Source organism: Dendrobium catenatum, unplaced genomic scaffold (genome assembly GCF_001605985.2).
Source record: "Dendrobium catenatum unplaced genomic scaffold, ASM160598v2 fragScaff_scaffold_437, whole genome shotgun sequence".
Classification (NCBI taxonomy): domain Eukaryota; kingdom Viridiplantae; phylum Streptophyta; class Magnoliopsida; order Asparagales; family Orchidaceae; genus Dendrobium; species Dendrobium catenatum.
The window spans coordinates 85,988-110,867 of NW_021318899.1; the positions used below are offsets into that span (position 1 = coordinate 85,988).

Sequence of the window (24,880 nt, forward strand, 5' to 3'; positions counted from 1 at the left end):
TTGAACTTGATTCATAGTCAAATGTGACGGTGTTACATAGCTGATAAATAATCGGGAACGACATTTACGGAGGCTTCGAAGTCTCTGCATTGGCGTAAAGGAATGGCCAAGGCTGAAGTTCTAGCTTTACAAACAAACAAGGAACGTGGTCTCTAGTCCGAACACCGACAAATGCTATATATCGGTAGTAAATGGACTTTAGAACCAAAATATCTCACGGATGGATCAATCGGAAATACAAAAAGCCAGGTTTGGTCCGCCAAGGAACATCAAGAGTATGGACTCGACTATACTGAAACTTTAGTCGGTTGCTCAAAATTGCCACCATAAAGAATAATTTGTTGGCACTTTGCGCTATACAACATTGAGCTGTACAGCAACTGGACGTGGCAATGCATTTTACATGGCATTAACTGAAACCATCTATATGAAGACAAACCAAGAGGGCTTTGAAGATGCTCAAAACTCTTGGGATTTTCATGGTGTGTCGTTTAAATAAAGCCATCTACGGGCTAAATGTCAGTGCCGCCGTCAAGTTGGTACAGATTCACGATCAGGTCCTTTCTGCTTGTACGCTAGGGTTTCACTCATGCGTCATCTCGCGAGTATTAAATCTTATTCATAATTAATCTATGCAAAATATAGTTACAAAAAAATTTTCTTACTTACTTATATACGATATTGATTGTATATTCTTCTATTTACCAAAGGAAATACGGTTTTCTGCCATGATTTCCGAAGTTTATATTGAGTAAGACAGTGTAGTTGATTCTCGTACAACTTGCTGGGCTCAGAAATCATGAGCGAATGATACATCTTAATTCAATCTTAGAGAGGGTACATCGATTTTACTCGTAAGGGACATTATATAAAGTGAATTTACAACATTTTGACTTCATGACATAAATTGTTTATGTCATCGGTAGATAATATGTGTGATAGACATTATATCAAGAGTTATCTTAATGTACGCGGGATCTCACCCATGCAATGCATCTCAATAGTAATCGACGTGCACAAAGATACGGAGATGGTTAAACCCGGACAATTCCCTCGTCTGATCCAGTTGTCTTAACGAAGAATTGTACTGAGCTTTGCAATAGTAGTGTAATGTTGAACGCGTCCAGATATATCAATTTAGGGTCATTTATTATTTCACTGAATACAAGTTGCATACACATCGGTCTCTCCTCAGAAATCTTCTATCTTCTAATATTATATCGACTTCTTGATAAGACGATTATTAATTTAAAACGCTTTATAGTTTTGGTCTTACTCATTATTCTATTAATAATCGATCTTGTTTAGCTATAATTAGATTATATCGTTTTTCATTGATGCAGGATTTACGTGGGTCTGTTGATGTATATTGTTAATAATTACTTAATAACGAGTTAATTTATGGCACACTTTACATTATGGTGTTATTCTGTGTCTATATGTTTTCTTGGGTCAGCACTGTTCTCTAGAATCTAGATTAGTCAAGATAGTGACTTTGTGAAGAGACTCAAGCAGAAAACTAAGAGTTCAAGAGTCTTCATAACGCAATATAGTATGCATGAGTTCTCTGTGTAGTACTTATTTGCCGCCCTTAAACTTTCATGGATTCATCATATCTTAGTGTATGTTATGACGGTACTTGTCTTTAGGTGGAGTTGAGCCGAATTCTTGACTGAATCTATTCTTTGCAAGGGGACGGAGAGTGTTGATATAAATGTGTATAATTAAGGGTGTCTGGATATTGAAAGAGTTAGTGCGATTTGTGGTCTCGGGTCGCATGAAAAAGTAGCGGTCGGTATTTTCGGTGGGATTTGATTAGAAGGGTCATTCGATGACTTTCATTTAGGGTATATAGTAAGGAGTATTTGATTTCTACAAGATTAATTTTTAGAGATCATATTAAAATTCACAACAACATTGATTCTCATATCTCAATAATTTGTATGGATTTGTTTATCATTATTTAGTTGCTATTTTGAATTCCTTAATTACTATTGTATCGCTATCATAATCACTCCAAGAGTTTTACTTGGTTCATGTGACTTGATGCATTTTTCTCTGTCAAGATCCATCATTTTGCACGGGCATAATTAGGGTTAAAATAGACATTGATTATGTTTATACTTAAGGTATAATAATATGTAAATGTCAAATTGTAGGTAAATTAATACTATAGGTTATAATTAATTGATAATATAATGATGGATTAACTCTCAAGATAAATGAATTAAGCATTTTTGACTATTTATAATTATTCTTCTGTCTTAGTATAGTAAAATTAAAGACAACTGAATAGTTGATGATTGTAACGTATACTTGTGATTTCTTCTCTTGTTTTTGTAGTTTACTGTTCTCTTAGTGACTTTTGTCTATCTTAAAATGAAATATAATTTTGTAGAGGGATTGGTATTTCATATGGCTTTTTGTATAGTAATTTGGTGGTTGAGGAGGACATGTTGCATTTTTATTATTAGGTATGTATTGCATACTGAGAGAAATTAAATTATGTTAGGAGGATGGGGAGATTTACTTAAAGGAGAAGGTTTTAGAGAAATTTGAGCGAGTGCGATATGATGGGCAGAACCGAAAGAAGAAAAAAAAGTGATGGTTTTAAAAATATAAAATTTTAAAATTTTGTTTGAAAATTGGATTACTCTAAACTGTCGATGTAACAGCCAAAATAATGTTGAGATCAATTGAGACTCTTTTGTGGCTTAATATAGAGACATTTTGAGAGGCATTGATTAAGTCACTAAGATTTAGATTATGTTGCTTGCGGCTGTTTGTTGATCTTAGCACAATCGGTATTAGTAATGATTGTTATCTTAAGATTTAAGAATTTAAGGTATGCGGCTTGGCTGGGTGTAGAGACTTGTAGAGCTAGTGTGGAGATTAGGTATCGTGTAAATGTTATTTTCTTATGATATTCTTAAGGTTTATGTAAACTTCACTTGCACTAAGCTCCGTTGTTATGCCTTGGCTCCGGACGGAATAGAGGAGGAACACATAAGGATTTAAAGCTTCGAGAAGCCCTCACAAGACTATAATCATTTGACCATCATCGCCAAACTATGAATATTTTGATTTCCATAAACACCAAATCGTAAGTTAATTCTGCCTAATCTTCTTCACATTCCAAATATTTCTTATAATCTTTTGTCTATCTCTACTCTTGTAAGAGACAACAATATTTCGATTACTTTCACTCCTAACGGCTTTGTTATGAAGGACCTGATGACGGACACCACTCTTCTTCATGGACCTTGTAAAGAAGGTCTATACCCTGTAGCTTCGGCTCAACCGATCATTTCTGCTCTCTCGGCAAATAAGGCTCCGTCAGCTACATGGCACAAGAGGCTCGGTCATCCGAACAACCAAACTTTACGTCTTCTTGCTTCTTTGCAACCTCATTTACATATTTCTGTCAAAGACTTAGATTGTATCTCTTGCAAATCTTGTAAAGGCCATAAATTGCCATTTGCAAGATCGAGCAATAGAAAATTTAATCCTTTAGAACTGTTGCATTCGGATGTTTGGGGTCCATCCCCGATTGCATCCAATCAAGAATTTCGATATTATGTTTCTTTCGTTGACGATTATTCTCGATTTACTTGGATTTTTCCGCTCAAAAACAAGTCCGAAGTTTTTGAAACTTTTGTGAAATTAAAACTCCTTATTGAAAATCAATTCAACTCTAAAATAAAAATTCTCCGAACCGATGGTGGCGCGGAATATATCAACAATACGTTTCGAAAGTTTCTGGAAACCAATGGAATTGAGCATCAACGATCTTGTCCTTACACTCCGGAACAAAACGGAGTAGCAGAGTGCAAGTACCGTCATATTATCGAAACAGCGCGAACTCTGTTACATCAAGCCTCACTTCCGGCCAAGTTTTGGACAGATGCAGTTCTCACAGCCGTCTATTTAATCAACCGTCTACCTTCTACTAACACGACGTCGGTATCACCTTTTCAGCTTTTATATAAAGAACCTCCGTCATACTCACACCTTAAAACATTTGGGTGTGAATGTTTTCCGCTTACACCTCATCCTCTACGAAATAAATTGCAACAAAAATCTATCTCATGTGTGTTTCTTGGCTATTTAGATCAATACAAAGGATACAAGTGCTACAATAGTTCCACGAATTCTGTATCGATCTCTCGGCACGTCACATTTATTGAGGACTCGTTCCCGTTTCAAATTCATCAAGTGATCGAGCCATCTAATGCTCAAAACACAGTTCCTGCTTTCCTCTTGCCTCACTCGGTGGTTCAACCTCTGTCGTCCAGCCAACATCCAGAAGTTCAAAACCTTCAGACGGCTCCACAATTAAGCCAGATACATTCGGAATCACCTCTTCACTTCCCTATACATGAACCATCATAGGAACCAAGCAAATCGCTCAGCAACTGCAACATACCTGCCAAGATTACCGCTACTCAACATCCAATGGTTACTCGTTTCAGAACGGGTTCTCTCAAACCGCGCACTCGACTTAATCTCATACATCATCAATCGGACAACAGTCCAAGTGATCCAACAAATTACCAAGAAGCATTCAAATTTCCCGCATGGCGCCAAGCCATGGCATCTGAGTTTCTCGCTTTACAAAAACAAGGAACATGGAACCTTGTCCCTCCTCCTCCATCTGCTCAAGTATTGGGATGTCGATGGACATTTCGTACAAAACGACACGCCGATGGCTCGGTAGCTCGATTCAAAGCCAGACTAGTGGCTCAGGGCAATCATCAAGAACACGGCATCGATTATCTCGAGACTTTCAGCCCCGTAGCAAAACTACCTACGATTCGTATACTCATAACAGTTGCACTCTTCCACAACTGGGATATTCAGCAATTCGATGTGGAGAATGCTTTTCTCCATGGGATGCTGTTAGAAACAGTTTATATGAGGCAACCGAAGGGCTTTGAAGATTCCATAAACCCAAACTACGTTTGTTGTCTAAAAAAGGCAATCTATGGCCTTAAACAGGCCCCAAGACAGTGGTATAACACGTTCACAGAACACGTTCTATCCCTCGGCTTCAACCATAGTCGAGCAGATCCGTCACTTCTAACATACAACAAAGACAATACGCAAATGTACCTGTTGATCTACGTTGACGACATACTGATTACCGGAAACAACAATCATGCTATCTCCGCGTTAACAAATAAAATCGCAGCTCGTTTTAATCTAAAAAAACTTGGTTATGCAAATCAATTTCTGGGCATTTCTATAACTAAAACTAATCATTCTTACTTTCTTTCACAGAAAACCTACGCAGCTTCCATTCTTCAGCAAGCCGGAATGACTAATTGCAAGGCTCTGGCCAATCCGACCTGTACAAAAACACCGTCTGAATTTCAAGCGGACGAACTGCTCTCTGATCCTATAACATTCAGACGCATTACAGGATCATTACAATATTTAACCTTGACACGCCCCGACATTGCATTTGCAGTCAATGTTATATCTCAACATATGCATCATCCGCTTCCTAATCACTGATATCTCTTAAAACGTCTTCTCAGGTACATACGCGGGACTCTGGACTTTGGTCTTCCAATCAACAAGTCGGACCTCCAGCTGCGATCGTTCTCTGACGCTGATTGGGCCGGTGACCCATCAACCAGGAAATCTACAACCGGCCATTGCACTTTTCTCGGCACAACACTCGTTTCATGGGCTGCCAAGAAACAAACGGTGGTAGCTAGATCATCCACCGAATCGGAATATAGAGCACTTGCAGCCGCAACAGCGGATCTTATATGGATTAGACGACTGCTAACCGACTTCAACATCTCCCAAGACAGCCCAGCTGAGCTATTTTGCGATAATACCTCCGCCATCGCAATAGCAAACAATCCTGTCTTTCACGCCAGGACAAAGCACATTGAAATAGATCAACGCTTTATTCGTGATCAAATTCAACACCACAACATCCGGCTACTTCCAATCAGCACAATAGATCAAGTTGCCGATATATTCACTAAGAATTTATCAACACCACGATTTCAAGCTCTTCGACTCAAACTGACGATCGTTCCAGATCCCTCAGTTTGCGGGGGAATATTAGAAGACAAACTACAGAACACTTAGTACCACATCATTGTACCGTTTATATTGCTTATGCTGTATGACAGAATCTATATATAGGATGTAATAATACACAATGGAATAAGATAATATACTATTCTCTTCTTTACATTTCTTCTCTCTAGTTTCTCTGTTTCTACACTATATTTATACTGATAAATGATAATTGTTTAAAGATTCGAAATTATCATAACTGGGGATGTTTAGCTACAAGTAAGATTTGGTAGACACTTTTAATTCAAATATTGTATGAATTTTCACATCCTTGAACTATCCAATTCTTTGTAACGAAGCATAGGCTTTCAAAACTTTTGTAATACTAACCACATAATTGTAACTCGATCAGGAGCCTGGAGAAGTTGAAGCTCAATTTGCCCAAGTTGATACCACAGTCCTCATGAAGATTTTGTTAACATCGTTCAGCCCGCAGGCTTTGTTTATACCAGAGAAAGGGTTTCCTGGAGGACTTAGTGAAGAACTTACCTTGCCTTATTGGCTTTCTGAAAATGATATCAACTACTTTGCAAGCAAATTCAGTAAGACAGGTTTTTCAGGTGGAATCAACTATTACCGCAACATGAACAGGTGTGATATTATGTTCCATTAATTGATATCAAGATGCTGTATATGTGAGTCCATGTTTATATCAAGTTGTGATTTATACAAGTCAGGGAGATTAAGGCTTCATTTGGGACGGCTTTCTTACTGCTTTTTAAAGCCATTTTCTAGTAAAAAAATTATTTTTTTTATCAAAAAGTTGCTTTAAGAACTCGTAAGAAAGTCACCCCAAACGAAGCTTAAGTCTAATATCCAATGAATTTGTCCAAATGAACTTTTTTTTTCAATTACCTATTTTAAGTGAGCTGGTCGTGTGTGTGCTCAAATGACCTTAGATCAAGCACTTGAAGCACAACAGAGAATTTTAGGGCATTTTTTGGGATAGTTCCTATGAATCTCATCATGGGGAATACTAAACTCCCTCTGAGTAGTTGATAAATAGCTTCCTCTCCCTATAACACCACAGAAACAAAACATGATGACCACTTCTCACCGAAACAATGTTCAATTGACGCCTACTTCGTGCTATCAATCAATCTGCAACTACCATTATACAGTCACATATATATCTTTTGCCAATCCAATAAATGGGTGAAAATGGAGCAACTAAAATGATTATGTGAAGAAATATCCAGGATCATCATAAATGTACCACCTTCTCATGCCGTTTAACTCTATGCATCCTTATAAATACCTTTTATACTAGACTAAGGACTTTTTGCCCCAGCTGAAAAGTAAATGTATGAGATAATGTGGCCAGAATTAAAAGCTCCAAGTGTGACTCATTAGCTAATTGAAATTAAAGAAAAACACAGTTTCATGTTAAGCGTCACTATTTGTGTCCTCCTTGTTTTGTACTCTTTGCCTTCATCTTCTTCATCTCAATCCCTACTTCACAAAGTACGCCTTCTAATCAAATATGCATAACCGTTTATGCATAAGATCATCTCCCAGTTGTATTTAGTCCTCAAGGCCCCCATGTCAAATCATGATGTTCATCGTAGAATCTTGATAGTCTTTCGAGTAAATAGATATTGTTTCATATCCTTAGTGCTTGGTGCATCACCCATCCTAGGAGCGCTTATGTATGAGCATGTATAAGTTTGGAGTTTCTGATGAAATTCTGACCATTACATCATTAATTATATGGGCATGTTTACATTTAAAAGTTTAACTTTATTTTCTTAAGGAGTTTCATAATCTCTCCCAATTAACTAACTAACATCTTCTTTGGTTTCCTTAGCCCACAATTATCCATCGGCTAGATAGAATTCTAAAAAGATAGAGTTCCTATCTTTTGCGTAGTGTATTACTGTATTGCTCTAATACCAATTATAATAACTCAAACTCGTAACTATCGAGATGTTATCTGCTTTGACCTATTAGCTTTATGATTTTGTCTACTTGGTGTAACTTATCATCCTAGGAGCGCTGCTATATTAGCATGTTTAATTTAATAATTTCTAATGAAATTCCAAACGTTACATCAAAAGGCACATCGATACTTAAAATTTTAATTTTATTTTCTCAAAGGGTTTCACATTTGGATCCCCCTAAGAGTAATCTTACTTGTTGAAGCCATGAGTTGAAAAACTTGCATGGTTTTCATTTTTCAGTATTTATGACAACTTTCCTTTTGAACTCTTGGCGTTAAATTCTTCTGTGATGGCATTCTTCAGTGCATAAATTTTTGTTTTGGAAAATACATCCCTCACAAATAAATTCCATCTCTTGTACCCATTGGTGAAGTCTGCTTATGCTTGAACCAGCTAAACTGCAGGAACTGGGAACTCACTGCACCGTGGACTGGGATTCAAATAAAAGTACCCACAAAGTTCATTTTAGGGGATCAAGATGTAACCTACCATTTCATGGGCTTAAAGGACTACATAGAGACAGGTGGCTTAAAGAGAGATGTTCCATTGCTTGAAGATTCTGTTTTAATGAAAGGTGTTGGGCACTTCATAAACCAGGAAAAGCCTGAAGAAATATCTCACTACATTTATGAATTCATCAAGAAATTCTGATCATTCTGATCAATGATTGTTGGTAAACTTGTGCTATTTTTAAAGCTTAATAAGCTCACTGATGGCCATCTGATCAAACCTTTGTGATCGATTTAGAGCTCTTAATTGTTGTAATAAATGATCAGCATGATTAACTTCTCTGTATGGACAAGCTCAGATCAAAATTTGATCTGTTTTGCCTTAAAATGTCATGTGATGAAACATTTGTGGACCAAATGGTATAAGAAAATACCATGATATGTGGATAAATCGGCTTGGCGATAAAATCTTTCATATAAAATTTGTGGACCAAATGATTTTTTTGTATTAGGAAGTTATTTTTATAGAAGTTTTAAAAAGGTTGTTTTTTTTACAATAGTTTTATAAATTCCTTCATAAAAAAATATAGTCGTTCTAAACAAATCCTTAATCAATGAAAGAGTATACATAGTAATTAATAATAATATAAATTCATTAATTATAGTCTATGATAATTGTATACATGAATTATAAAAAGAATATTACATTTTTAAACAGTTATTAAAAATACAACAATTTTAATCATTAAAAATATAAATACATATTTCATGTGTTATATTCATTTGTGGCTCTACATGTGAAGACCCTCCATCCAACCAAAAATTTGTTTGATAAATCTTGTGCAATGGTAGCACCGCTATCATTTATACAAGCGGATTTCAAAGATCAATCATGTGCACCGACTAGGGGTGTAAACTCAAGCTTGAGTCATGCGAGCTTAACTCGAGCTTTGACTCAAGCTCAAATAACATGCTCGACTTGACTCATGGCAATTGATGCAGGCTCACAAGCCAACTCGCTAGGCGTAAGAAGAATGGGCAGATGTTCGCTTCTGACTTTCATTCTGGGTTCCACTTTCCGCATTCGAGCCGTTCAATGTGTCAACTAATCGAGCAATGACTCAATCGAACTCGACTTCAATTATCCAACGAGCTCGTAAATCTGCTCGAGCTCGAAACTCGATAAGCTCGGCTCTTGAGCTTTTTATCGAGTCGAGCTAATACAGGCTCGTGAGTCGGCTTGACTCATTTGCAAAACTAGCATCAATTGTGTTGCCACAACATATTGCACATCGAACTCCTCTAAAACTTCTCCAACAGCCAGATTTACTACTAAAAATTAGATAGATTGTGACATAAACAAAACTGATCAATCTTAGAAAGCCAGAAATGCGGCTATTAAAATAAGAAATGTTGCGTCCTGGAATATTTGCGGCGATAGAGAAATATATTGTTTAATGTCTTAGCATTGTAAAAAGATCTAGCACACAAGAAAATGAAAGAGATAGTGTATCGTTCATAAGAGGCTAGAGTTTTTTCATGGAAGCCCCTGAAAATGCGGAAAAACCACAGGGCCTAACCCAGTTTGAATGAATACACTAGTATTTGCAATCGATTACAAATGTGGCCCTTCCTTGGGAGAAGGCATTGGCTTGATGTCACAAATGTACGTCATATAGAGCGCATTACATGGTTGGAGTTACAATAATCAACATAGACATATTTGTTTGGTCAAAAAGACCATAATCGATAGGATAGATGTCGAAAAGATCATAGTAGGCGACGAAGGTCGGAAGGATCGTAGTCGGCATGAGATAGGGGTCAGAAAGACTGTTATCTAGCGAGAGAGGTCATAAGGATCGTAGTCGGTAGAAGACCGGGGTCAGAAAGGCTGTTGTCTGACAATTGAGGTCGGAAGGACAGTAGTAGGTGATGGAGATCGAAAGGATTATATATAGTCGGCAGGAGATAGGGGTCAGAAAGACCATTATCTGGCAATGGAGGTCAGAAGGTTCGTAGTATGCGATGGAGATCGAAAAGACCATAGTCAGCAGGAGACATGGGTCAGAAAGGTCGTTGTCTAGCGATGGAGGTCGGAAGGACCGTAGTAGGCTATAGAGATTGGAAGGACAGTAGCAGTAGGACGGTACTCCTGTAGAACTCTCGGCGTCAAGTGTTGGCACGGCAGAAGTCCGTGCCTTAAGTGGTGGTCTAGTAGAAGTCCGAGCCTCAGGTGGTGGTTCGGTAGAACTCTGAGCGTCAGGTGGTGGTCCTGTGGAACTCAGGGCCTCAAGTGGTGGTCTGGTGGAGCTCTGGGCCTCAAGTGGTGGTTCAGTGGAACTCAGGGCCTCAAGTGGTGGTCCGGCAGAAGTTCGGGCCTTAGGTGGTGGTCTGACAGAACTCCAGGCATCAGGTTGTGGTCCGGCGGAACTCAGGGTCTCAAGTGGTGGTCCGGTGGAGCTCAGTGTAAAACCCTTCAAAAAGCTGATTTTTTTTAGTGCAGTTCGTCTGTACGAACTGGATTTAGTACTGGACGAACTGAAGAAATTTGTGAAGAAGCGGAACTCAGGGCCTCACGTAGTGGTCCAACCAAAGTCCGGGCCTCAGGTGGTGGTCCGGCAGAACTCCGGGCATCAGGTGGTGGTTCGGCGAAACTCAGGGCTTCAAGTGGTGGTTTGGCGGAACTCTAGGTGTTGGTCCGGTGAAACTCTAGACGGGGGTCGAAGAGGAGCGAGAAGGCAAGAGCGATCTCCAATCTCTCTCTTGCTCTCTTGCTTGGAGCCCCCCTTTCAAGAGGGAGGAGGGGTCTATTTATAAATTTACTAGTGGCATGGCCCGTAAATAGGAGGAGGATCAAGGGCAAATGGGGAGGGGTTTGGATAGATGACCGATATTAAATCCCTTGATCGTAAACCATTCGCTAGACATTTGAAGGTCTTAATGATGTTGGAATTATGTGATCTTGGGCTCGTTGGATTTGTTTCGTCAAGCCGCTCGATTCGATTATAAGCATGTCATGTTTGAAAACCGTTTGGTAATCCAAGTTGTGGTTAGAACCTTCAAACAATGCTTTAGACCCTTGATTTGGACCCATTTGGGCTTGGATTGAGTTGAAATTGGTGTCGTTGAGTTCGTATTTCCGAGACGTTCAAGTCGATTGTAAGTTTGCTGAAATCGGAGTTCGGATGGTCACAATTTTAATTTTGAAAGTTTCCAACTTGATTTTCCTCGAGATTAGTGCCCGATCAACATAATTTTTTGAGAACGTATCAACAAATATCTACTTTTAATGATCGGATTGCTTTCATTGACATGATCGTTCTTTTTGTAAGGGTATTGTCGATCGGTTCAACCCTACTCAAAAATAAAGTAAGAGTTATTAATTGAGACCTGAACCAATAGCTGATACAAAGAATCTGATCTTATACATACTTGAACTTAAGAGTGAATCAACAAACATAAAAGCAATATTCATTTAGAACATTTACGAAGAAGTTACAAGTCTTTGGCTTCCTTTGGAGCGACTTTCTAGCTTGTTGCTTCTTAAAATAACTTTTAATACAAAATTTTTAATTTTTATATTAAAAAATTATTTTAAGAAGCAATCCCAAACGAACCTTTATCTTTCGCCTCTAGATCAAATCAAACCTTCTGAAAATTTTATTCAAGATACTTTATTTAGACTTCAACAACAAAATAAAATAAAAAACTGAGCTTGATCGTTCGAAGGATGATCAGTAAATTAAAATTTCTGGATGAATTCATATATATAGTTTGAGATTTCTTCAGCCCTTTCCTGATTGATAAAGTGGCCAACTCCTTCCATCACCACCACCTCCTCAAGCAATGGAACATCTCTCCTGAACCCACCCTTGTGAATGTAATCCTCCATTCCTCCACAACGGTAAGCAAGATCAACATCTCCTACGATGAACTTCGTAGGAACTTTTATCTGAACCTCTTCCCATGGAGCACTGAGCTCCCAGTTCCTGCATCATTAACATTTTCTTAATTTTCTTCACAACTTCATAATCTCCATTAATTATGAAAGCTTTATCGATTACTTAACGTACGTACTTGTCTATGTTACGGTAGTAGTTGATTGCACCGGTAAATCCTGTCTTTGTAAACTTGCTTGCATAGTACTGTGCATCATCTTCAGAAAGCCAACTGGGTAAGATAATTTCTTTACCAAGTCTTCCTGTGAATCCGCCGTGCTTTGGTATCATAAAGGGCCCTGGATTTCGAGACGTTAAGAAACTCTTCATGAGCAGAGCTGTATCAACTTGAGCAAATTGAGCTTCCACTTCTCCAGGTTCCTGAATCAGATCATGATTAATACAAATCATTTGCTTTCAAATTTTCCTGAAAGATTGTATATTTTTTAAGAAAATTAATTGATAATTTCGATGGCATGGTAAGATAATTCCAACTTTTATATATTTAAAAAAGTGTTTATATATTGAAATTAATGCATGAATTGATGCCGATATTGAAATAGTATTTTATAATTTGAATTGGTAAGTAAAACTGTTTTGTTTTACCTCTTCTTATTTAAAATTCAATATTTTTCTATAAAATTCATATATGTCCAACTTATTGGATCGATTCAAATGTGAACTAGTCCTCTGATTATTTTGGTCTAGTTTCAAAATCATTTTCGCTTAGAACTGATCAAAATTAGTTGGAACCAATGGTTAAAATCGATGAATCGACCGTTGAGCTCGATGTTTAATTTTGACCAAATGATTAGAAATATGATTTTAATTTTAAAATACTAATTATCCATATAACTTAATTATAAATTGATTTTTTTTTAATAAATATAAGAAGAGATATTGGTGAAATTTCTTCTAATTATTAATGTCATTAATATTTCAATCTAGTGACAGTGTTCTATATGTTTTGATAAGTATGTGTATAAGTGCATCTACACATAGCTAAAATAATTAAAATAAAATGTTATAAAAATTTTTTATTTAAAAATTTATATTCAAAAAATCTTTTATTTAAAATTTGATCAGAGAGTAAAGTGGCAGACCTGAAATCTACAAACGTAGAAATCGTCGCCGTACATCCTCCTCAAGGTGTCGATCCGCCACAGAGCCTGTTTTCTTGGAAAAAAAGCTACGCTGAGATTTACGAGCGCCTTGACCTTGTCCGGCCTAAAAGCGCAGAGATTCCACGCCACAATTGCACCCCAATCGTGGCCAACCACGAATACCTGCAAATTAAACATCTTTTCTCATTCTTAATCCTCCCTCCAAACAAAAAATTGAATTTTGACGGTGAGGAACACAGGAGAGATCGAATCTGATCATACCTGCTCTTGGCCGAGAGAGTCGATGAGGGCGACGAGGTCGCCGACGAGGTGGAAGATTGAGTAGGCGGAAACGTCGGCCGGCGCTTCGGTGTCGCCGTAGCCGCGGAGGTCGGGGGCGACGGCGCGGTAACCGCGGGCGGCGAGGGAGAGTATCTGGTGGCGCCATGAATACCAAAGCTCTGGGAATCCGTGGAGGAAGAGCACCACCGGCCCTTCTCCCTTCTCCGCCACGTGCATCTTTATTCCGTTCACCTCCACCATCCTGTGTTCTATTCCTTCTCCCTCCATCTCTCTCTCTCTATCGATCGCTTGGGGTGTTTTTGGGTGCCTTTATACAATTACCAGAGGAGCTTTCCCTCTGGTTTGATAACTCTTCTCTACCACAGTTGTTAACAGCTACACGCTCAAATATACTCAGCCATAAAACACAATAATGCCTGCATTCGCATGATTGCTTCTTCCCATTTATTTAGTGAATTTAGGAAGATTTATTAAGTGAATTTATACAAACAGATTTTTAGGTATCCTTTACTACTTTTTACAAAGGTTTTTAGTACATAAATTTATAATTTTTTTTAAAAAAAAATTGAACTAAAAAATTACTTTAAAAAACAATACAAATGAAATCTTAGACTTTGTTTAAGACGACTTCATTACTGCTGTACTAAAAAATTATTTTAAGAAGCATTAAAAAAGCCGCCCAATCTTCGCTTATAAATTTGAGAGGTATGTGAAATCATGAAAAATCTCATTGAAAATATCTCTCCCAAAAAAATGGGATCACGAAATGATAATATCGAAAGGATTTTATGACTGATGGATTTGAGGATGATTTTGAGCTACATATACTATAATCTACCATTTATAATTCACAAATAAAGAATATCTTTATTTAAATTTGATTACCATAATTTTTAATTATTGGATTTGTTTTAAGATTAATCCTATTTAAGATTAATTTACTCTACTAATTTTAATATTTCAAAATAAAAACATAAACTTAAAAAATAATACATGATTATGAATTTATGATAACTTGTCCTTTTTTCGAATTATTTTATAATATATTTATTGCCCCTAAAAAGATTACTGTAATTTTTGAGATATTTTTATTTTATTAAGAATAATTAGTTATATTTATTTTGATTTATCTTATAAGATTTTGTTTTAGGGCAGGTTAACTGTGTTTACTTTTTAAAACTCTTTTCTCAACCAAATTAGGCTTTGTTTGGGGCAGCTTTAAACTATTTTTTTATGCTTTTATAAATTTTTTTTACTAAAAAGTTATTTTACAAAGTATAAAAAGCCATCCCAAATGAAGATAGCTTTCTTAGGTCATCTCCAACCGAGAACTCTATTTTTCACGCCAAAATACTGCAAAAAGCAAAAATGGCGTGGTGCTGCTCCAATCCAACGCCATTTTTTTGCTTCTGCGCCAAGGTAACGACCCTTCTCCTTTCCCGCATTTTTCCGGTTGACAGAGAAAAATGGCCGTGGGTGACAGTGCAACGCCAAATATTGGCGTTGCACTGTTACTCCGCAAGCAAATGGAGGATTTTTGGCGTTCGGCTGGAGCGAAAGGAATGACGCAAACGCTCGTTTGGCGGTTCGTTGGGAGATGCCTTACATATTTATTAAAAGTCTTTCACCCGTAAAAATTCATAAAAGAAAAAAAAATGAGAGATAGTAAAAATATATTCCAAAATATTATTTTTAAATGCAAAAACTAAAACAATGTCTTCCAAAACAACATTATTTTTTATATAATTTTTATCACAAAACAATTCAAAGTTGCTACAAACAAAGGCCTAAAAATCTTATAATTTAGTATTTTTATGATTTAAAATTATTCCTATAATATAATTGATTTTAATTAAAAAATCTCAAATATATATATATATAACTATATATATAATATATATGAGTAATATATTATAGTACTATATAGTATTATATATATATATATATATATATAATTTGTCCAGAACTAACATAGAAAAATAAATAGAGCTAATCAAATAGACAATGGGGCTAATGGACACTTAGATTGCTGAATCCTCTAACACAGTGCGTACTTGACACTATAGAACCAAAAACAAAAATTTGACCTTTGTATATAATATGACCAAAAACTTAGGACTAAATTTAGTTGGACTGAATTTTATATAAAAGGCGAGGAACATTACAAAAGGATTTTTAAATTTATTTAGGAATTATTTTATTTTTTACAAATAATGTTAAATATTATATATAAAGTTATCAATATTATGAGTAATTATAGAATTATAACTATGGTATATATTATAAAAATTTTAATTGTGCTATAAAAATACAATAATCAAACTGATAGTGTGTTTATATAATATTTAATAATAAAAAAATGTAGACTCATAAGATCAATTTTCTCTCCCACCATTTGCAACAAAATATATCATTTTTCTATATATGGAAGAAGTAATTATTACGAGAGAGTAATCATAATATATTTGGATTTTTAATATATAAAATAAAATCAATTTTTAATGACATCGCATCTTTAATATTGTTCATGTATATATATTATTTATTAATATGAATTCGGATCATATTAGATAAAGAAAACAAATATACTAACGTGATATATACAATTAAAATTATTAGAATATGCTAAAATACAAGTCATATGATAATGAGCAAAAGTGTATTGCAATGATTTTGATTGTGTGGTGTCCTTAACTATTTCTTAATTTAAATAATTACTATTTTGGCTCTTTTTAAACATTAGAGAGAGGAAAAAAAATTTATCAAAGTTATTTACTACAATTCTTACCATAAAAAAATGTTCATTGGTGTGCCAAAAATCAGGATGGACAATATTTAAGGTGAATGCTTTGTGATGATTCTTCATTTCTAACTGTTGGAGATTTTCAAACCTAGTAAGATCTTTTGACATCTGCTAATTAAGCCAATCATTAGCCACACATTCTATAGAGATTCAAACTGTTCAATACTGAGAACACATATTGGAAACAGGCTTCGTTACTGGCACTCTTAGGCTTCGTTTGGGACGGCTTTTTTATTGATTATTCTAAAACGGGGTTTTATACAAAAAATAAAAAAAATTATTGTACTTAAAAACTCCAGGTTTTAGACAAGCCAGTACAATAAAAGCCGTTCTCCAAACAATGAAGCCTTAATATACAACTTTCTATAAAAATAATAAAATCTTTGCGACTGGTCTGAGTGGACTATGATGGATTTTTTTCCTTGGATTTTCTCATACCAACCCATCAGTATCCTCAAATCAAACACCGCATTTCTTTATTTAAAAAAAAAACTATATAACTTGTGCATGAGAGAAAAAAAAAAACTTTGAGAAGATGTATGAAATATATACCAATTACCCCAATGCTAGCTTATATCCTATTTACTACAAATAAAATTATTTCCTTTTTAAAAATGGGAGTTCATAAAGAGCATAATCATTTCTCATATTTCAATCAAAGCATCTTCTTAAAGTAATCATGACATAATTTTGACAAAATTATCGGAAATTTTGTCTATGCAGCTAAGACTTAAGAATTAGATTTCCTAAGAAATGAAATTAAGATATGAATCTATTTGTCTAACCTTACAGAAACCAACATCATAATGAAGGTACGCATGGCGAAAATTCGATAAATCAGAAAGGAAATGTAACACCATCTCTCCAACTAGCCATAGAACACAACTCTGCTCGATGAGTCCATAACAATAGAAATCCTATCGTCATTTGAAACTTGAACTTTGTCCTTCGTATAGTTCAAAATAGGGTACAACGAGGCAAAATTCTTCCTTGTAACGTTTAACAAAGGTACTTCGGTTGTGCAGAAGTCTGGCCATTGGGTTAAAGAAATTGCTGTTCGCAGTGTCATTGTGTGGCGTAGGTCTGTAGGGTTTCTGGTCCCACGATGGCAAGGGGTTGTATTTGAAGTGATTTGATTTGAAACCACTAAACTAAGTCAGTAAGGGAACTGGACATTAGTTATGTTGTAATACCACTTAAGTGTAGAAACCGTTAAAGGCAGAGCCTCGGTCAGAATTGACCGCCAGGAGATGGAAGAAGAGGGAAAAATAACACAGAAGCAATATATTGATTATCACCTTTGGCTAGGTACAGTGTCTAGTATATAATAGGTGAAGATAGAAGGTACGAGATACAGTACCTTCTAAACAAGCTGAATTGGGTAAAGAAAAAATCCGTTATAATCTATACACTTAAGTTGCATAGTCTGAGTGTAGCCCCGTCAGAAGCTGATGATGCTGCATGAATAGTCAGTTTGGGATTTAATTCTTTGATCTTGAAGTGGGAGGGCTTAGTGAAATATATGCATTTGGGGTAGGTGGTCGCGATCGGAAGAAGCGGATCACTCTGATTTTAGATTTGGTCGCCGAACAAAACCGGTGATCGATTTCTATATGCTTTGTGCGTGCGTGGAACACCGGGTCATGCGCGAGGGCAATGGCGACCATGTTGTCGGAAAAGAGATCGTGGTGGGCTGTGTTGAATGAAGAAATCATTGAGCAACATTTGAGGCCAGATGGTTCGGCGATGGCTGTCGCGGCGCCCGGTTCTTGATTTGTGGATGAACGGGCCACTTAGTCCTGCTTTTTGACTGCCACAAGATGAGCGTGTTGCCTAAGAAGTTGCAGTGTCCGGTGGTGGACTTTCCTCGTCGGTGGGTCGCGGCCCAATCGACGTCAGGTGGTAGATAGAGTGAGGCGAGCCTTGGAGGAATGGGTAGACCGGAAATCCAGAGTCCCTTTGATGTACCTCAGCAATCTCTTGAGCAGGTAAATATGCTGTAGAGAGGGATCGTGCAGATGTTGGGTAACACATTGACAGCATGAGCAATGTATGGCCAGGTTCTTTCATGTTGAGGTGAATGCAGTTTTGACAGAACATTTGAGATGGCTTCCGCATTTTTTTTTGGTTTCCAGTTAAGAGAATGTCGTCGACGTAGACCAAGAGGAAAATGTGGGGTCTGATCTTGACGAAGAGTGAGCAGAGATGGATCCGCTTTAACTGTATTCGGAACCGAGCTGGATGAAGATAATTCGTGATGTAGTAATACAATTAATGGCGGTGCTAGCGTAGGCACTAGGCGGTATATGGATTTGCGTAGCCAGCGACGTGATCGGGATGATTGGTGTCACAATCGCGCGCGGCTGAGCGCATGTAGACAGTGGTTCAGTGAGTTGGCCGCGGAGAAACACGTTGGAACGTCCAACTGTGCAACCGACCAACTTGAGATGGCGATGGTAAATAAGAATCTGATGGTGGGGAGTTTAGCCACCGGGGACTAAACGTCTCGCCGTAGTCGACTACCGTATTCCCTGCTGGTTTCGCCTGAGCCAACTAAGCGGCTTGAATCGGGCACTGAGCCATCCGAGTTGAATTTTCTTTCGGAAGGTTCCTTTACAGCCTAGAATTGGGCATTGGGAGGAGGTGTAGCAGGCACCACGGCCCTGTTTTTGAAGGGCTATGAACTCCTCCTCTGGCCATGGCCTGCCGCCATTCATGCTGTTTTGATGCTTCTTTGAACTGGGTGGGATCCGGATCTAGGATCTTGAGCTGAGGGAGCCGTTGGGCAAGGAGGTTTAAAGCATCTTGGACTGGTTTCAAGAACCAGTTTGCGTTTCTGGTGTATTATGGATTGGGCTGTTTCAGGGGGTATTTATATGGATTTGGGCTTGTTTAAGGGGGGGAGATTGGAGGGTTTAATGTTTTATTTGGTTTATTTTTTTGCAACTGTTTTTGTTTGGGTGTTTGGGTTCCTAGCACTCAGGGAAAAACAGTAAAAACGGGCGGTTTGAACCGGGTTTAGAGGCCGTCGGTATTACGACGCTACGCCGGCGGTTACGCGTCGGAACGATAACGACGGCTTAAATCGACGGCTTAAGCTAGATACACCGTCGTATCGACGGTGTCTAAACCGCCGGGTAAACCGCCGGATATAGACGTGAACGTCGTTTTCCGGCGGTTTTAATGACGGTGATAAGTGATTTTTTACCGGCGGTCTAAACGCCGGAAACGCGCGTAAAAACCCTAATACGAGCCGCTGCGCTCCGTCATTTCATTTTCCCTTGTTTCCTACTTCTCTCGGCCGCTCGTCATATCGCTCTCCGCTTCGTCCCGATCAGCCCCCGACGAAGGAACTCGGCCTCCGACCGCATTCCGACGCCTGCCGACCCCTGTTCCGACCGGCCGCCGTCCCGGTCGACCGCGCCGCCCTTTCTCCGACGCCCTGACCGCGACCGTTTCCGACCCCACAACCGATTTCTCTTTTTAAGGTTAATTTTAATGGTTTTTCTTTGATTATTTGTTGATATTATCTTGTTAGTTAATGTTTTATACTTTAAAACTGTGGGAGAGAGTTTATGGTGCATATATAGTTTAGGTTTGCTTTGCGATTAATGGCTTATATTGGTTTGTCAAATCCAATTTGGATTAATGCTTGAGTTATTAGCTCCAAAATCTAGACAGTTGGGTTTACTTTTAACTATGCTGAGTGATTTTAGATGAAGAGTTTTGGCCCAACTAGGAGAGAAAACTAGCTTACTTTTTTATGCTACACACATGTTTTCGAAAAGGAAAGGAGGTTTTTACTGAGCATCTAGTGAGGGAATCATAAGGTATTTGTCCCTTCTCCTCGCAATTGAGAGGAGGGCGAGAATAAATTCTGCAATGAGAGATTATTACCCCAAAGGTTTGTTGATAAACTTAAGGACATAAGTTTAGTTAATGTTACTAAAGATGATTTCTGAAAAGTATAAGAAAAACTAAAAAAAAGTAATTACTTGGATCTTCTGCTGACTTCACTAGAATCACAAGATACAACAATTTCTTTCAAAAAATGAATCTTAATGATTATGTTATATGGTTGCGAATTTAATGGTTGTTATCGTGAAAACTTGTAATGCGTATCCAAATTTCATACTGAATTAATTTTTCTTTTTTTAGTCCCTTTTGAGCCATGGTTGATTCTTCCTAAAATCATCACTTTTTAAAGACACTAGAGTTTTGATTTTTTCCTTCGCTAATTGTTCCGTAAAATTTAGGTTTTTTATAAAGTGATATTAAATTTAACTAGTAATTGATGATTTTGATCAAATTATTCATTGCAACTTCTCTATTTTTTAATATTTTATAATATTGGTATAATAGTTTTATTTAGTTGCACAAGACTTTGTAGATTGCTCTTTGGTATGGTTTTGACCTTGAGAATTCTTATAAGGAACTGGTTTTATTGTGACGGTTGTTTTTTAAGCATAAAAATCTCATTTCGATGTTAACAGATTGTTTATGCCTCCAACAATGTCAGGGTACGTTTACTTCAACGTGCAATGACTAACAAGAGAAAGATATTGGATGTATAATAGATTGTTGCGGGTCGAAAGGATGACAGTTGAATTTAAATACAGGGGAGTTGAAACTTTCATTCAAGTTGATCTAAACTGCTTCCTTTCAGCTGATAAAATGGTTCTGATGTCCGTGTTCGAAGCATAAAAATCTAGCTTCCTAGCCCGATTGATGGTGAAGCCTTGATTTAATCGTAGGGGATTTTCTTCCAAACTATTTGGATTTGGCCATCACATGGCGAGTACGAGCCACATAGAGATGCTCATGCTGGTTCATCTACAGCTTATGAAACTTTTCATGAAAATCACAAAATGAGTATACCCTTGAAGACCTTATTTTTGATGTATGCAGGTATAATTTAAGTCTAATGGTGGCAAGAGCGCACAAATGCAAGAGACAACAAAAATTCTTTGAGTTATTACATTCAGCCAAAAGCAATTTGGGAAGAATTGCAACTCTGCTTGCATTTTCATTCTGTAAGTGAGAGGGTTTGAGCACTTACTAGAGAGATTGAGAGATGAAAAGGGTTTTAAGAATGAAATGCAGCAGAGTTGCAATCCCTACAAGAGCTGGAAACAAAAGAAGACGGACCAACAGGAGCAGCATCTGCAGCAGTGAGGATACCGATGATGATTAGATGTTTATTATGTTTGATGGAATGTATTATTTAGAACTTGTAACTTCTGACTGGTGATGGTGCATTATTAAGCAACCATTCTTGTATGAACTTGTGGGATTGTTGTTTGTGATGAATTTTGTATTTTCTGGGTTGTGATGAATATAGCGGCGTTGTTGCCAAATATAATATGCTTTCTGGCAGGTTTAGACTTAAGGGGAACCTCCCTAAATAGAGGGGATGCTGTCAATTTTTTTTCAGGTGCTCAGGTTTCCTCGCGGCACCGGCGGTTTGGCCGCGGAAACTAACGATACCGACGGGTTAAGATCTAGCTGCGGTGTTATTTATTTAACACCGCCGGAGAATACGGCGGCTTACGACGATCACGGGTTCTAACGATGGACGCACGACGGGTTTAAACCGTCGGTAATACGCGGCTATACCGCGGTCAACCGCGGTAGTTACCGGCGGTTCTAACGGCGCCGTCCGGCGGTCTAATGAACAACGACGCCAGGTTTAACCGCCGGAAACCGCCGGTACTCTGACGGCGGTTACATTACGGCGGCCGAACCGCCGAAAGACCGACGGTTGACAATTCCGGTGATCACCGGCGGTAATGGGCCGCGGAAAACCGCCGCAAAATAACCGCCGGTAAAAGGCGTCGGGAATTTGGTTTCCTAGCTGTTTTTTTACCGCGGTCACTGAACCGCCGTTAGACCGCCGGTCATTTGTCAACCGCCGGTATTTACCTAACGCCGGAAAAAATCGCCGGTTTTTTTCACTGTTTTTCTCCTGTAGTGTAGTGTTCTGCTAAGGAATTGTGGGAGAGACATTCACCTCATTGAATAGTGATCAACTTTTATTTTTGTCGTCTTTGCTTGGCGATTCAGTAAATTCACGGCCATTTGGTGTTATTTTTTAGTCTATTTGGAGTAAGTTGGTTTTTTTTATTTATTAATTGTGTGTTATGTGATCATTAAGTCCTATCAGTCTATCGAATTTGAGTTCCCAACCATTTTTGTCCAACGAATATCTCATGGAGAAATTGTGACACTCGAGGTGTTCACATACGCTGGCAAGAATTTCATCTCATTGATGGAGGCAATATTCATTGCCTTGATTGATGAGTACTTTGTTTAAATATGGTTGTAATAAGAGGTTAGTAATAGCCATACAATCTTTAAATGGTGGCATGCTAATGAAAGAATGGTAAAATGAATTATATGAATATTCAGGACATACGAGTTGAATCCAATTGGTAAGATTTTCAATTATAAAACAGCGTAGTTATTAATTCTAAGCTTCTTGCATAAAGCTCCGGGGAGGAAAAGACAATTCACATAGGAAAAAAACAATAGCACGTATCAATTAAGGCTCGTTTGGGGATGGCTTTCCTTACTGGCTCATAAAAGTAGCTTTCTAGTAAAAAAAAAAAAATTATACATAAAGCTTCTTTAGAAGCAAAAAAAAAAAAATCGTCCAAAACGAAGCCTTTCGTATATGTATATTCTCTACTTTCTTGCTTCTATCAATTGGGTTTCATATATTTTACCTAAACTATACTTGTTGTATCAGGCAAAAACACATAAAAAAACAAAGATAACTGCATTTTTGTAATACAAAATAGAATAAGTTGTAAAAAGAAGTAGTGGATGAGGAGTATTTGTGATGATTCAGGCTATTTCTCTTTGTAATACTTGTTAAAATTATATTCAAAATTCTGCTACTAGACTCAAGTGCATTATGCCCTCTTATTATTAACAGACTCTGGTTGGTCTTCATCTCTCACGAATTTCAACATATAATGTCATTCTAGGCCTCCGAAGTTCTGGGGTTTCTTTAAGAATGCACTAAAATGCTCTTATATGTGTTGCCAAGTTGGATCTCAAGAAGGCGCTTTTCGCTCTCTTTCGAAAGAATTTTTGCTGTAGAGAATGGTTAAAGGGTATTTTTATCCTTTATTTATTCAAGGGTTAAAGCTTGGCATAAACTAAATGTGTATTTCTCTATATGTATGGAATGGGGGTTTGGAGGGCTTCATCCCCTCCTCGATTGGGGTTGCGCCAGGGTGCTCCTCACTTCCCTTATTTGTTCTGCTATGCCATGGATGTCTTATCCTGCTTATTTGACAATATGGATGAGGGTTGTCTTTTCAGGGCCGTTTGAATATCAATGGTTTAAAAATCTCGCATCTTCTTTAGTGGATGGCGTCCTTATTTTGACAAGGCGCCCCTTCGAATTTTCAGTGTTGATGCATTCTCTTCAAATTGCTAGTTTTCCTTTGGCCTAACAGTTAATCCAATAAAAGTTCTATTATCAAAATGCAGCGAGCTCTCCTTATATTAAGGAAATTTGTGATACCCTCCTATATGCCATAATTTTTGCACTACCTTCACCTACTTGGGCATTCCCATTTCTAATAACAGAAATATCATCTCCCAATTCTCACCCCTTCTTGATCTATAACTAATAGCTTTCTGGTTGGAAAGCAAAGTCTCTTTCTTTTGCAGGTAGGCTCAATTTTTAGGTTTCAATATTTAGAATACTATTGCCTTCTGGATTCGTAGGCGCAACATTATACCTAAAACTTGCTGCAAACATATAGTAACTTTAGTAAAATTCCTTTTTTTTTTTTTGTGATATAAAGGCTAAAAAGCTTCATCTAGTCTCTTGGGCTAACACGTGTAAACCAAAAAATAAGGGAGGTCTTGGGATTACTGCTCTTCAAGCTATTCGATATGCTTATGATTGTTCTCTGATACTTAGAATTTATAATTGGCTAATCTCCTCTTCAAACTTTGGTATTTATCCAATTTACTGCTCCTTGGAACTCCTCTATGTCCTCTTCGGCTACGTGGAAAGCATTTGTACACTGCTATTAGAGTAACACCTAATCTACTTTTCAAAATAACTGAAAATTGCCCCATAAGCTTCCAAATGGGTTACTGGCTGCAATGGTCTTTGTATAAAAGGATCTTCTTATCATCAATCCCTTACTAGTCTCATTCCGGAATAATGCGCTTTTGGATGCTATTCTTGAGTATGAGGAATGAAAATACTAGCAATTGTCCT

General features: G+C 37.5%; 2 protein-coding genes across 2 annotated transcripts in view; one reads left to right on the plus strand and one right to left on the minus strand.

Moving 5' to 3' along the window:
- Positions 1 to 8,906, plus strand: part of LOC110099870 (epoxide hydrolase A) — a 24,955-nt gene extending 16,049 nt beyond the window's left edge. The window contains exons 3-4 of the mRNA XM_020827172.2: positions 6,452 to 6,690; positions 8,444 to 8,906. Of these exons, the coding sequence (XP_020682831.2) occupies positions 6,452 to 6,690; positions 8,444 to 8,690 (486 nt within the window). The 3' untranslated portion in view covers positions 8,691 to 8,906. The remainder of the gene's footprint in view (positions 1 to 6,451; positions 6,691 to 8,443) is intronic.
- A 3,298-nt stretch (positions 8,907 to 12,204) lies between these two features.
- On the minus strand, positions 12,205 to 14,178 carry LOC110099865 (epoxide hydrolase A). Its single transcript, XM_020827164.2, has 4 exons — positions 13,812 to 14,178; positions 13,530 to 13,712; positions 12,566 to 12,807; positions 12,205 to 12,477 (listed from the first exon to the last, which is right to left on the minus strand). The coding sequence occupies exons 1-4, from the start codon at positions 14,097 to 14,099 to the stop codon at positions 12,231 to 12,233; spliced, it is 960 nt and encodes a 319-aa protein (XP_020682823.1). The 5' UTR covers positions 14,100 to 14,178; the 3' UTR covers positions 12,205 to 12,230.
- Positions 14,179 to 24,880: the final 10,702 nt, after the last annotated feature.